We start from the raw sequence: 15,103 nt of genomic DNA, 5'->3' as shown, positions 1-15,103 counted from the left end.
ACGCGACGGACAACGAGGGAAAACGAACTGTAATAAATACCAATGAGTGATGGATACATGAATTCAAAATTAATTCTGCTGGATTTCTTCTGGCAAGTATTAACCACTTTTCCCTTATTTCCTTTTTCTAGTTTTTTCCGGTGCTTTGTAATAAAAAAACTTTTATAATATTCAGATGATATGTGAGTATAAATCACAAACCTCAAGGTAAAATCTGTATCATTTTAAAAATTTGTTACAAATTAGTTACATTTTAAAAGATATTTTTTTACACTTTCTCTAAATCAAATGAATTAATAATTCATGCTACTTAACTTTAGTAATTACTATAATTTTCATTATATTGTTCGTATTGATTATTTCCAAAACTGTTTGGTGGTGGAGGTGGCCCTCTTGGTGGGAAAGGTGTCCGGAATTGAGGTCCACCAGGTGGAGGACCAGGCGGTGGTCTCCATGAAGGTGGTGGGCGTGCTCCGGGTGGCGGTGGTGGGGGGAAATTTCCTTGACCGAACCCACTGGGAGGAGGTGGTCCAGGAGGTGGTGGGGGTCCACCCCAAGGTGGAGGAGGAGGCATCATACGTGGAGGAGGCGGAGGGGCTTGTGGTGACTGTGAAGTAGGTGGTAATGGTGGTGCAGACCCTGGAGGAGGTATACCAGGTGGTAAAGGTGGGTGATTCATTGGAGGTAAAGGTGGTGGTGGAATTGAAGATGGGAACGATGCTGGTGGCGGTACTGGTGGTGGGGGAGGAGGGTGCATTCCACCTGATGTGGGAGGTGGCGGTGGTACCATTCCCATCATAGCCATTGGTGGTGGAGGTGGTGCCAAATGACCAAGCATACCAGCAGGAATCATACCACCCATTGGAGGCGCATCAGCGAACAATTGATGAGGACGATCTGCCTGAGATAATGGATTTTGTGCGGCTAATAACCTTTCAGCGGCGGATCCATGTCGTTCACCTTTTGCATCCTTTTTAAAGGCATACGATACAGAAATGGGTCGGTTACAAAGATACTGACCGTTCATAGCGTCAATAGAAGCATCGGATGCATCAAAACTTGCAAAGTTAATAAATGCAAAACCTTTCGAATTTCCTGTTTCAGGATCTCGCATTATCTATAAATTGTAGTCATTAATTATATTATATAAAAACACAAGTTATTATAAATGTTTACCTTCGGAGTTTGCAAAATGACACCAAAAGCTGAGAATGTATCATACAACAGTTTTTCATCAACTTCCGGATCTAAATTACCAATGAAAATATTCGCGCCAACATCTAAATTCTTTTGATGTGCCGAAGCCTTATTCACTCGTATAGGTTTCCCATATAGTTTTATCATATTCATTATTTTTATGGCATAATCCGCATCTTCTTCCCCCATAAATTCCACAAAACCATAGCCTTGATGCATCATTGTAACACGGTCTTTCGGCATATGTACATTAACTAAAATTTAAAAAAAATTTGAAAGTTTTAAGGGAGTTCAGCCGTTATGGACAAGTCCATAAAAACATGATCTTATATTTGTGCAGGATTTGTGACAACAGTGCACGAATAAACTACTTAATACATTAATTTTTGTGGAATCTAGAGTTAATTGCAACATATCTTTTCATTAAAAAAAATCATCACCAACTCCAAAAATAACAATAATTTTAACTACATTATATTATCATTATTTTTGTATTTTTAGTGCATATTAATTTGTTTTGGAAAAGTTTTTTCTTTTGAAGTCGGTTTTCTTTTTGTTTAAAGTTTTTTTTTATTACGAAATTTTATTGATTTTCCATAGAAAAAGTTGGTGTAAAGTCTACCATTCTCCGATAGCGTATATTTCAGTTTTTGCTCTTTACATTTAACTTCAAACTTAGCATTTTTAAAATTATGCAAACAACTTTTGTTAGAAACACATTTTTATTAAATCTGAATTTTATCTAAATAAAAATTATCTCATATTTATGATATAAAGAATGAAAGCATAAAGTAAATGTAAAACGCGCTAACAGAGCTCATGCCAGACTGAAATTAATAACTATTTATTTAGAATTTATAGTAGTTCAGAAAATGAGCTATGGAAAAACCAGGATCATAAAGTTTCTAGAAATAGGACTTGGAATTTCCATTTATTGATAACGAGTTAAATAAACACATAAAAAAATTATATTTACCAACTGGACCAGCTTGTACAAATAATTCCCACATCAACGATTCTGAAACTTTTTCATCCAATCCTCCAACGTATATCGTAGCATCTTAAAAGATTTAAAAAGAACGTAAGTAAAATATCAAATCAAATTGTTTAATAATATTATAAAGTTAAAATTTTAATATTTATGCCGGGATTTGAGGTTAGGCGATACAACGATATAAGAAATTTTAAAGAATGTACTAATAAATACCTTGATTACGTTCGGCAATTGGACCATTAGCCATTTTATTATAATTTTCTTAACTTCTTAATTCAAATAAATTAATTTTCATTAAATTTACATATTTTGTGGTTAGTTTATAAGTTTTCAACCGGGTTATATGTTGTATGTACTTCGTAAACGTTCGTTGACTTTAGTACCTGTATTCCGAAATATCAAAGTTCAAATGATATTAGAAATCAAAGAAAAAGTGTAATAAAAAAACTTAGAACTAAGTCAAATTCTATAATAAAAATATATATATTTAAAAAATATTAATAATACAATTTCATCATTATTCAAAGTGTATTTTAAATAGTTTATTAAATTTCTAATAATTGATTTTATTGGAAGTAATAGTTAATAGGTCAAAGAATAGATGGCATTCAATTGACTGTATCAGTAAACAGATGAATATCTTAAATGCGCAAGTTTTAGGCGATTTTTATTTCAAACTGACGATGGTAGATGGTGTAACAAGCTAGTAAATTATAAATAAAAGCAAAAAAATTTTAGTTGGTTCATAGGAATATTTCTTTTCTAGATATCAATTTTTAACAATTTTCGTTCTTTTTACTATGTTTACGTTTCGTTTTCAATTATTTTCATTTTATTTTAATCTATATGATTGAAGTTTTTTACGTGGTTTTCTTCTAACTACGAATAATCATTATTTCTTTTCTTTATGTTTCTTGTAATTTAAATATTTTTTATTCACTCTAGAAACAATCTTCAATCAAAATTTTAATTAATGTTGGTTGGTTTCTACGATTTTTTCTTCGACCGCGAAGTATATTCCATAATACGGAAATAAACTATTTAAAAAGAGTCTCTTTCTTGCAATTTATTCTTTTCAGGTTCACCACAAAATAAATTTGAGCAGAGACTGCAAAGACTATATAATTTGAGTTATTTAAAATTGAACACACAAAATAAAAGATAAAAATTTAATATTTATAAAATATATATGAGCTTGTATGAAAATGGTATTCATCCTATTTGCATGACATTAGAAAACTTATAATATTTAATATTATAAGTTTTCTAATTTTAATGCATATAGGATAAATACCATTTTTATGCAAGACAATAAGCTTACTATTCAAGATAAGAATCTTATTATATAAGATAATAATGAGATCTATTTTGACGATTATACTAATTTAGTTTGCGCTGACTCTCAGAGATGGCATTAAATGGCCGGCAATAAAAATTAACATTGACTTTCGCTTCTGTTTTACCGATATATTCTCTGACTATATTGAAAAAAATATCAACTATGTCGGATCTTGCCACTTCTGTCGTTTACGATGATCATTGGGTGTTGTAAATGTCATAAAAGATCATAAAAATTTTTTATTTATAAATTCTTTATTGAAGTGATTTTGTAATTTATGAAGAACTATACCGGTAAGTGTTTTTTTAAAAATATGTGCTCTTTAAGAAATTCTATAGTCTCATAATTAGATCAATATTTTGTACTTCACTGTATTCAGTGCCAATTTATGTAGTAATACAATCATCATATTTTTAACACGTCTCAAATTGTTAAACTATATGAGTAACATTATCAATTTTAAATGGGCGTATTTATTTTGATAATTTTTGAATGAGAATACCATCCTATATTTGATTTAACATCACTTTCAAGTCTGTGTAGTGTTTAGATATTTCGAGGCATTATGCATTTTTTATACAATTTATAATAATAATTTTTTTCTCATTTAACTTTGTTTTAGGTGTGTGATCTTTGATTGGAAAGTTTTTCCAACATGATTGGAGGCTTGTTTGTCTACAATCATAAAGGAGAGGTGTTAATTTCTCGAGTGTATCGAGATGATATTGGAAGAAATGCAGTGGATGCGTTTCGGGTAAATGTAATTCATGCCCGGCAGCAAGTCAGATCGCCGGTTACAAATATTGCTCGAACATCTTTCTTCCACATTAAGGTAAGATTTAAATTATAGTATATAAGGACATTACGATATTCGTGACACAGTTCTCAACTTTATTATTGATTCGGATTAGTATAAAATTTCAATATTTACTACAATCAAAAATAGGTTTCGTCTGATCGAATTACGAAAAGATTTATTCATTTGAGTATTTTTAACACTTGAATCTTGGCGAAATCAACAAAATCAATTCTTGAAAAACAAAGCATAGTCTAGTCAAGTGGTCAATAGTGGCCCACTCACTTTCTTCTCATGGGCTATTACTCAGCTCGATATTAAGTAAGGAAATTGTCATTTGGGATGTAGATAGTGTGATTAATATACTTTAATGATGTTTGGTGATTTTCAAGTAAATGAAGCGGCAACATAAATAAGCCATCACCTTCTACATCATATATCGTAATAGTAAATGCATCAGTAAAAATAATTCTTAACTTTCAACATAAGCACGATTAAAGGCTGCGGCTTATGCAAGATTGCACGGCAAGGGTTTCCACAAACTTAGGCTTACGTGACGCTTCTTAAAATTTATCAATTAATTATTCCTACCTTTCTTAGACTTAACTAATTTTTTTAATTGAATGAAAAGACAAAAGATGCCTACTGCATTTTAAATTTTGATGTGCTGTCCCATATTTGCTCCTCTAGTTGTTTATAATTGGGATAGTTTTTCTAACTTTTTATATAAACTTTGAACTTTTTTTGAAGAACGGCACATTACAACGATACTTAAACGAAATATAGCGACTTAAAATACAAACAATTATTTTAATGTTTTATATAATTCACTAACAAAATTTTTTTTGTCCAAAATTGTGACATTATTCTATCTTAAATATGTTTGGTTTGCAATATACAATATTGTTAACAACATTTCCGTTAAATATTATATATCTATGAGAGCTAACACATAGTTATTTTTTCTATCACTAGAAAAAGACTCTATTCTTAGCATTCAAATCCCATACTGATATTCAAAGTGATTCTAAATCACTGGGTACCTTCTTAATTTGAGCCACTGTGGTTAGCGTAGCCATTTTGAACAACAGAGGAAACACGACAAAAAATAACATCTACTTTACATCTTCCACAAAATTGAAATTTAAATAATTGTGGGAATTGTGAATTAGGATTGCTAACCCTCACCGCTCAAAAAGAGGGATGTTATAATTATGGCTGCTATGTGTGTTTGTCTGTGGCACCGTAGCTCTTAAACGAGTAAATCGATTTGAATGTGGCTTTTTTATTTGAAAGGTAATTTGATAGAGTGTTCTTAGCTATGTTTCAAGAAAATCAAAGGGGGTGGGTGGGTCGGTATACACAGATGGTTTGTTCAAGTAGCTTATTCGATTTATTCAAGTAGTTCGTTCGTAGATTCTGTCAAAAACTAATAATTTTTATGATTTCGTGCCTATTAATAGGTACTTTAATATTTTAAAATATTTATTTAGAGAGCTAATATTTGGCTTGCTGCTGTAACTAAACAAAATGTCAACGCTGCCATGGTCTTTGAATTCCTTCTTAAAATTATTGAAGTGATGCAGTCTTACTTTGGAAAAATATCAGAAGAAAACATCAAAAATAATTTTGTTTTAATCTACGAATTACTTGATGGTAAGCTGAATTATCAAATATATTCCATAATTTTAGTATATTGACAAAATTTCCTTAATTTTTTAAGTTTAATTAATAATTGCATGTCCAATCTTTTAGAAATAAAAGAAAAAAATTTACGAAACATATAATATATAATGTTTAAGGTTTTACTGGATTATTCTAATGGAATATTTTCTTTTTGCTATTTTTCCTGACCTTTAAACACCATGATCCTAATAAAGAAATCCTTGACTTTGGTTATCCACAAAATAGTGATGTAGGAGTCTTGAAAACATTCATTACGCAACAAGGAGTTAAAAGTGCTGGTGGTACTAAAGAAGAACAAGCTCAAATAACATCGCAAGTGACTGGACAAATTGGATGGCGTCGAGAAGGTATTAAGTATCGGCGTAATGAATTATTCTTGGATGTTTTAGAATATGTTAATTTGTTAATGTCACCTCAAGGTAATTATATATTTTATTAATCATGGGATTATATTGATAATTAGCTGACCCTATGAATTTCGTATCGCCTACCGGTCAATGAATGAAATGTTTGCTGGGAAATTCACTTCCCTTGCTCCCACTTGCTCACAATTTCATGGGTTTTAATGTTTTTTGCGGAACCTTAATTTAGAATAGTAAAATCAGTTGATTTTCTAATCAAATTCTTCAAAATTTTTCGGTTTTATTACTTCGATTATATAGATAAATATTTGGGAAGAAGCAAATATTCATATTTATACTACTTTCAAAATTTTAAACTCGAATGCCTTCCCGACTAATCATAGGCTTTACTGGCTACCAAGATTATTTTAATTTTTAATACGTTTCTAATCTCCATGCGTTAAATTGATTTAAAAATGTTTTTTTTCTTGTACATTTAAGGTCAAGTTTTATCGGCACACGTTGCTGGTAAAGTTGTTATGAAATCGTATCTATCGGGTATGCCAGAATGTAAATTTGGAATCAATGACAAAATTGTCATGGAAGCCAAAGGTAAAAGTGTCGGAGGAGGATTAGGAGAAGTTGGTAATAGTTCTTCAGATGCTTCAAGATCAGGAAAACCAGTTGTGGTCATTGATGATTGTCAATTTCATCAATGTGTTAAACTTAGCAAATTTGAAACTGAACATTCAATCAGTTTTATTCCTCCAGATGGTGAATTTGAGTTAATGAGGTACTCAAAACTCTTTTTTTCTATTCACTGAAATATTAAATAATTAAATGTTTAAAAATATTTTTATTTTCTTTAGATATCGTACAACAAAGGATATTTCTTTGCCTTTCCGTGTTATTCCATTGGTTAGAGAAGTAGGCCGAACGAAAATGGAGGTGAAAGTTGTTTTGAAGAGTAATTTTAAATCATCTTTACTAGGACAAAAAATCGAAGTAAAAATTCCTACACCATTAAACACATCCGGCGTTCAACTGATTTGTTTAAAAGGCAAAGCAAAATATAAAGCTTCTGAAAATGCGATTGTATGGAAGTACGTATTTTAAATGTTCTTGATTTTTTTTAAAGTAAAAAATTGTAACTTTCTTTTTATTTATTTATTAGAATTAAGAGAATGGCTGGAATGAAGGAAACTCAATTATCTGCTGAAATTGAATTACTAGAAACGGATACGAAGAAAAAATGGACACGACCTCCAATATCAATGAACTTTGAAGTACCTTTTGCCCCGTCTGGTTTCAAGGTGCGTTATCTAAAGGTGTTCGAACCAAAATTGAACTATTCAGATCATGATGTTATAAAATGGGTGCGTTATATTGGTCGTAGTGGTCTTTACGAAACCAGGTGTTAAAAAAATATCTAATTAACTCTCTGTTGTTAGATATTATTTAAAACAAATAAAAACAAACCTCGAGATAATATTCAGCTCTGCTAAATAAACTTTCAAATTTAGACAAACAAAAATATTTTCATTATATCACATTTTTCTTAATTTACTAATCAGAAATTCTTCATTTTTCTGTTGTTTTTTTTTATGTTTTATTTTACCCGTGTTATATTTTTCTATCGTAAATAAAGTATTATAATATATAGCAAGCGATTCAAGTTAAGAATTTTGCGCCACCAATAATACTTGTTATTTATGTTTGTACAGAAGTGTAAGTCACATCTCATTCATCATCTTAACGACAAATTTGTAATATATCCTTTGAAATTTGTCTGTAAATAGTGAAATGATTCTTCTACTTTATAAATATGATAATATTTGAAAAGTTTTAGGATTACCATAAATATTAATCAATAATTAGATCTATTATTTTGAATGTTATCGTATTGATTAAAATAAAGAAACATTTCTCACTGTTTAAAGACGAATTTCTCTTCAATCAATTAGGGGAAATAGCTTAATCTGCATCACTGTCATCTGTATAAGTATCCATGGTATGACGTCATGAACATTTACGCGCGAACTTAGTTTGAATCGTGAAATATTATTTCTTCAATAATTTATTAATTTATTCTATGCTTTGTTTAGTGATCTTTAGTATGGGTTTTCTTATATCTAATGAAAAATCCTAAACAAAACTTGTTATTTACGATCAAAAATAAATAAATTTTGATTATCGTTAATATGTATATCAAAGGTAACGGACACGCGCGTTAAATTTGTAAAATGAATTTAAAAAAAAAAAGATCAAATTATATATTAAAAAAAATATCACCGATCAAAATTTAAATAATGTAGATTTATTACATTTTAAAAATTAGTTTATTAAGTTTATAAGTAATTTGTTTACGTAAAAAGAAAATTTATCCAAATATAATATTTCAACTAAGTTCGATCAGTATTAATCAATTGTGTATAAAACGATTTGTAGAAAATTTTATTATTAATACCAATATTTCTATTTTGATTGATGCATTCCACCGGAGTGATCTTGAGAAAATGTAAGTTTTTACAATACCATTATTTTATGTGTAGAAATCAATTTTCGATTTGTGTCTTAGGTTTGTAATGTGACTCGAAATTATGTGTAACAATTTATCAATTCAACTATTCATCATAAATTGAACTTATATATTTATAAAATTAAAAGTGTTTTAATTGGATTACCAAAAAAAAAAAAAAAACGGAATATTCGTTTTTGGATGCGTACATTGAATATGAAACGGATATTGTAAATCGGAATAAATGAGCTATTTTTAAAATTTTATTTTCTGCGTGTACATATTTTCGGCCCTCGTTTGATGGGCTGAATGCTCATATTTCCATTTTACAATTTCGTTATGTGTAATAGCGATTTTACACGGATGGTTTGGTTCATGAATTGCATACATGTATCATGTTTACAGAACTAGCACAGGATAATTTTTATCGTATACTTTGCAATTTTTGAACACTTTTAGCGCCATGTAATTTTTTTTTATAGTACCCATACACGGATGTTTGATTTAATTCATGTTGTATTATAAATTAGGCCATCGGAATCGATTTTTTCAAATATTGTGGCAGATAATTTATAAAATTTCGATCAGAGAATTCTGAAATTTTGAAGAACAAAAAGTTATTGTATTTTCGTGTGGGTATGGAATAGTTTTAAAGCCACTGCATGCGTCTCACAATTAAGCCTCACCGTACGAATGGTTATGTCAAATACAATTACGTCATATTGCATGAATCAACATGGCATCAATCAAATACGCATTTTTACAGGTTTCAAATCTCAAAAAAGAGAATTTTTTCAAACTTAAAGAAAGGCTTTCTTTTCAGAGACAATTTTTAGGATCACTTCTAAGAGTATTTCTATTTGCCGTAGTTGGAGAGTTTTAAGGGAAACTTAATTTCACAACACCATTTTAATATATTGTCAATGTTGCAAATGTATTGTTAATTATCAAAACACTGCCTGATTCGAATCAACATACTTAACCTGTAGCGCCACAAGTAGCCTTGTCTAGTTTAATGGCCTATATTAATTTGTTAATTCCAAATCAGACATATTCAACTTAAAACGTAAGTACAGAAAGTGTAGGCATCCCATTCGAATATATCCCTTAATCATTAGATATATGAGTAGTTGTCAATTTGCACGGCTTGCATTTTCAGTAAAACCGACATCTGGGTAAGTAACTAATCAACGACAATGATTTAGCCCAAAATTGGAGCTAAATTAAGAATTATTTTGTATACTAGGATTCATCAGTATTGGTTATTATTGATCGTACTAAATTTTCATGTATAAAAAAATCACCAATGTACCAAAAAAGAAAAAAAAATTAAAAAAAAAAAAAAATTAATGTAAAAAAGTTTTATGTAATTTCTTGAATAAAGCTAGGTTGACATGGGCAGTATTTTACGAACATGTGCTCCACTATTATTGAGTAAACTAGTGAGTCATGGTTTACGGCTCATGATTCTAGAATAAATCTACTGAGGAGATTATGTAACGTATTTGATTTTCACAATAAGTGCACCGTTTTTTTTAATACGTTGTAGATTCATAAAACGCACATTCTAAAATAGCAATCGCGACCGTTTTCTGTAAATTTGGCACTCCCAAACATTAGCTATTTCTTTCAACAGGAAAAAATATGTAATGGGTACTAAGTTAACTTCGCGTGGTTTTTTTTTCTGCTGAACAGACCCACTGAGTAAAGTGACCGTTCACAAATTCCCGACCCATGTCAATCTATCATTTTAAATAACAAAAGAATCTCCTGCTCGTTCACGAATATATATATATATATAATGTATATGTGTACCAATTCTAAAAAAAAATATGCTATAATGGAAAATTTGAAGTGAAGCTTCATTTATTTATAATGGGTAGAGTTTTATGTCTTTTAAAGAATATATTTGTTTGTATATTAAATCGAAAGCTAGTATAAATTTTTGCAGCCACGACAATAAAACAAAACTGGCCATCATTCTAAAAATCAAACATCTTATATAAATTTAAGTACAAACAAATTCGTAGATACATAAAAATTTTGTTTTTTTCGTTAAAAGTTTTTTAGCTCTAACTTAAATATAGGGATATTCCAAAAGAAAAAAAAAGATTAATATAGATATTTAATAATGGAATCATAAAATAAAATATGTTATTTTAATTTTCAAAATGTTTGATTTTTTTTCTTAAATTATGTGATTGTTATCATAATCGTTGTAAAATCGACGTTGAAGTGAACAATTTTGATTCAAGAATTTATTTGATTCAAGAATAGTGCTCATAACTTATAAATTTGCAATTATTTTGAAGTTGAAAATTATTTATTAATATCGTCAGTTTACAATGTTAAACGTCTTCGAATCTATAGTGCCTAGCCTAAGCTTTACCTATAATACATCATCTTATTAAATAAATACATCGAAATATATAATCATTTTTACATCATTTCTTAAATGGAAAAATCTTATATAAAAAACCATTTATATCTAGCAATAATGTTTGTGTCAAGAACATATATAAGAACGTGAAAGTCTAGTGAACAGAGTAGAAAAAAAAAAGACGCCTATCTCGTTGCGTACTTTTTACTGCGCACCAGGCTGTCTTTTTTCTCTCGTTTGAGAGAAAGACAGCATAATGCTCAGTACAAAGCACTCAACGCCAGATAGGCGCCCTAAATTCAGTCAGGGGCGCTTATAGCTTGGCATAGGAGGTTTCATGTCCTTATTATATATGTTCTTGGTTTGTGTATTGATTATATGTATATGTCACCGTAATGTAATTTCCTTCAGATTGTAAACTAACAAATAAAATTGGGCTAACTTGACCCAGATCAATTAAACAACATCCAATGAGTTGATTTTCGTTAAAAGGTGTTGAGTTAGCCCTAGTTGGAGTGTTTTTTTTTTTACGGAAATTACAAAATTATGTTGATATATTAATACAATATCTAAGAATTGTACGCTGCTGTCACAAATAGTACACGAATATAGCAGGATGATTTTATGAATTTGACTATAACAATTGTACTATCTTAAAACTTAAATCTACGAATCTTTACTCTACAAAAAGATCGATTCGGCTACTTTATGTCATAAACTTGTGACATAGCCATAAATATTATATTTTTAATGCACTTTTTATATTGGTAAATACCCCATTCTTCAAAATGTGCCTTTCGTTTATTTTTGTTCGATTTATTTCGTATTAACCATTTTTTTTTGTCCGATATTCAAACAATTTTATATGAAGAGTGAATAAAATTAAGTTTTAATATTAAATAATTTTAACACCTAGATTAGTACAAAAATATGACCAATTTTCTAATGTTTCTTGAGTTAAAATTGTTCAGTTTAACGCTATTGTGAATATCCACCCCAAAAGAATTTTTATTGAGAAAATAAATAGTCTCTATCAAGTCCGAAAATTAATTCTTTGAAAAAATGCATATCTGTGCCTATATTCCAGTTAAGAGATGTATTCTTTTGGGGGAAATCAAAAATATGTTGCAACTTTATTTTATTTTTTTTACTTTAGTCTTTTTTCCATTCCGATAATTGTAGAAATCTAGAATATACCTTAAAAATATTATGTGAGATGAAATTTATGTTCCAAATACTCGATTCATATATGCTTAATATATTATTGTAATTATTATATAAATTTTGAAAAATTTTATTTGCTGATGGAAATAAATTATGTATCTCACAAATTTATTTTGAATTTTGTTTTATTTTTAATATATTTTTGCAAGCTGAAACAAAAAAAAAAGTTGAAAATATATCGGCATATATGATGTTTAATGAAAAATTAGAAAAATAAATTATGAAAAATAAAAAAATGTATTGTGTTCATTTATTTTCTTTGATGCTTTTCGTTTTTCTTTCAGTTTTAAGGTAAGTATGTATTCTTTTTAAAGTTTGGGTATTTAGTAAATGATAAAATATATTATTTGATGTTTTTTGTTGGCTAAATTAGTTTTTTGACATGTCTGAAATTAAAACAATCATAATTGCAATTCAATTTTCAAGGAAGGGGGAGGTATACAGCTATGAATGGTTTTGTTAGTAACTATCCCAGTATTTATCTTGGTGCAAACCTAATAGAAAACCATAGATAGGATATTAATGGCCGGCACCTGATATTAATGATCAAATGCCTCCTGAGTATCACAAAGTGATTCTGTTTAGGATGTGGAATACATATGTCAATCTAAATAATTTTCCAAAGAGTTAAGTTGGTTTTGAAAATCTTCAAAGGTACGAAAAATATGAACGTTTAAAATTCCTAATTAAACGAAGAGGAAGATATACTATAGTGACGTCATTGCCCGATATCACCATAGAGATACATATAAAACTTTGTTTTGCTAAAAAAATGAGCAACAATCTTTGAATGCTTATAACTTCTTCGTTTTTTAGTCAATTTTAATTTCACTTTCAAATTTTGTCTTGGTATCAAATCTAGTCTTACATGTTTATGGGTAATATGGCCAATTTGATATCAAACAAATATCGTATTAAAATTTCAATCTACTATTCATTATCAATTCAACTGAGAAGTCAAATATATAAGGAAAAAATCTTGAATAATGATAAAAATGAAGCATTTTCAATTTTCAATTACTTCTAAATATCGAAACTTCTAATATCGAGGTATCATTCCCATCCCTAGTTGTGAATAAAACATTGTAATCTCTCAAGCATTTTTGGTCTGCACTACAAATCAATATAATGTGAACGCACCTTTAAAAACTTCAGTCAAAACTACTTTTTTATATCGATGATTTGTAATGGATGAAGCAATAAAATGACAACATGAATAGAATTCAAAAATTCAAAATCAACATAGGTATTCTTTATTACAGATGCAAAAGTATATCTGTTTGTCTGCCTGCTTTTCTTTCAAGAATTTCGTAAGGCAAAAAAAAAAAATTAAAAAATAATGAGAAATTAATAAACCGAAAGGAAATTTGAAGATAGCTAAACTGGAAATTTCGGCAACAATGCTAACATCAAGTATGAAAGTCTATTCAAAAGATAACACAATAAAGTACAAAATTTACAAGAAAAACACTTACAAATATCAACTAGGCAGAAGAGCAGTCTTTTTATAATGAAAGGATTAGGATCAGCTATCAAAAGCACGCTTTAAACACAATAATACAAAACGAACCTCGCACAAATTATATGTAATCTGCATTTCGGTCAAACTTTTTCAAATTTTGGGGAATGATAGTTAAAGTCATTCCGAATAAAATTTCCCATGGTCACAGGTCATGAAAATGACAGGATTTCAAGTTATCGCTAAATTAACGTTGGAAAATGTACTCATTTAAAAAAAAATTATTGTAATTTAACTGTCAAAAATCATGTACGTATATATGAAACTGAAAATATTGATCTTTACAATTCATATTATGGATCCACTGAACATTTAACACTGCTTCTTCTTTGAAGTTTGTAACATATTTTTCAAAAAAACAAGAATTTAAAAACAACACCCTTACATTAAAAAACACATGTATGCATGTAGTTATACATATCTGTATATGTATTTGCCTATACACACATAGATATATAGGCATATATTATACAAATAAGTACATTTTCCAATTTTAATTTAGTTATAACATGAAATCCTGTCATTTTCATGACTTGTGATCCTCGAAACTTTTCTTTAGAATGATTTAAACTATCATTTGCCAAAATTTGAAAAAGTTTGATCGAAATGCAGATTACATATTAGCTGGATGATCTGATAAAAGGCGCATTTTTTTTACTACCATTCTTACTAGTAATTTTTTATATTTGATAATTCATGTTTTTGGAGAAATTTGGAATGTCCAGCGTGGCGGGCAGATAACGGCTAGTACGTAATAAATATGTATGGATTAAATAATGTCTATCAGTTATTGAGTCGGTCTGTCGCCCGTCCACGATTGAATTAAAATTTATACTAAAAAGTACACATACATACATACAGCATTTTATAAAATATAGTTGATAGATTATTTGAAAACATACCGTGTACTACATTCTACATACCAAAATATATTCAATGTGCAGCTTTCACCAAGAAGGCAACAATCAACCGGGTCATTCCACATAATATTGTTTAATATTGATATTCATTTGATTTTAATTCATCAGATAGTTTAAACATAATGAGTATAGTTCATCTTGTTCGTATTAATTCGGAAAAATGGTTCTAAATAATTCACCTTGAACCTT

The 15,103-nt window shown here is 29.1% G+C and overlaps 2 protein-coding genes across 4 annotated transcripts; one reads left to right on the top strand and one right to left on the bottom strand.

The window, feature by feature from the left end:
* Positions 1–288: 288 nt before the first annotated feature.
* Positions 289–2,590, bottom strand: LOC123295120 (splicing factor 3B subunit 4-like). 2 transcript variants are annotated; one of them, XM_044876345.1, is made up of 5 exons: positions 2,405–2,590; positions 2,174–2,257; positions 1,177–1,451; positions 856–1,117; positions 289–762 (listed from the first exon to the last, which is right to left on the bottom strand). In XM_044876345.1, exons 1-5 carry the CDS (start codon positions 2,436–2,438, stop codon positions 317–319), a joined length of 1,101 nt encoding a protein of 366 aa, XP_044732280.1. In that variant the 5' UTR covers positions 2,439–2,590; the 3' UTR covers positions 289–316. The 2 variants fall into 2 exon arrangements, with proteins under 2 accessions (XP_044732280.1, XP_044732279.1); XM_044876344.1 differs by having other exon boundaries at positions 289–1,117; positions 2,405–2,582.
* A 1,096-nt stretch (positions 2,591–3,686) lies between these two features.
* LOC123296693 (AP-2 complex subunit mu) lies at positions 3,687–9,037 on the top strand. 2 transcript variants are annotated; one of them, XR_006535191.1, is made up of 8 exons: positions 3,687–3,823; positions 4,153–4,362; positions 5,820–5,982; positions 6,207–6,431; positions 6,855–7,146; positions 7,223–7,456; positions 7,528–8,871; positions 8,932–9,037. XR_006535191.1 is itself a non-coding variant. In XM_044878282.1 (7 exons), the coding sequence occupies exons 2-7, from the start codon at positions 4,186–4,188 to the stop codon at positions 7,772–7,774; spliced, it is 1,338 nt and encodes a 445-aa protein (XP_044734217.1). In that variant the 5' UTR covers positions 3,687–3,823; positions 4,153–4,185; the 3' UTR covers positions 7,775–9,037. The 2 variants fall into 2 exon arrangements, 1 of the variants encoding a protein (XP_044734217.1); XM_044878282.1 differs by having other exon boundaries at positions 7,528–9,037.
* Positions 9,038–15,103: the final 6,066 nt, after the last annotated feature.

Source organism: Chrysoperla carnea, chromosome 3 (genome assembly GCF_905475395.1).
Source record: "Chrysoperla carnea chromosome 3, inChrCarn1.1, whole genome shotgun sequence".
NCBI classification, from domain to species: Eukaryota; Metazoa; Arthropoda; class Insecta; order Neuroptera; family Chrysopidae; genus Chrysoperla; species Chrysoperla carnea.
The sequence above is the reverse complement of the archived record's forward strand: the minus strand, read 5'-3'. Positions and strand labels throughout refer to the sequence as shown.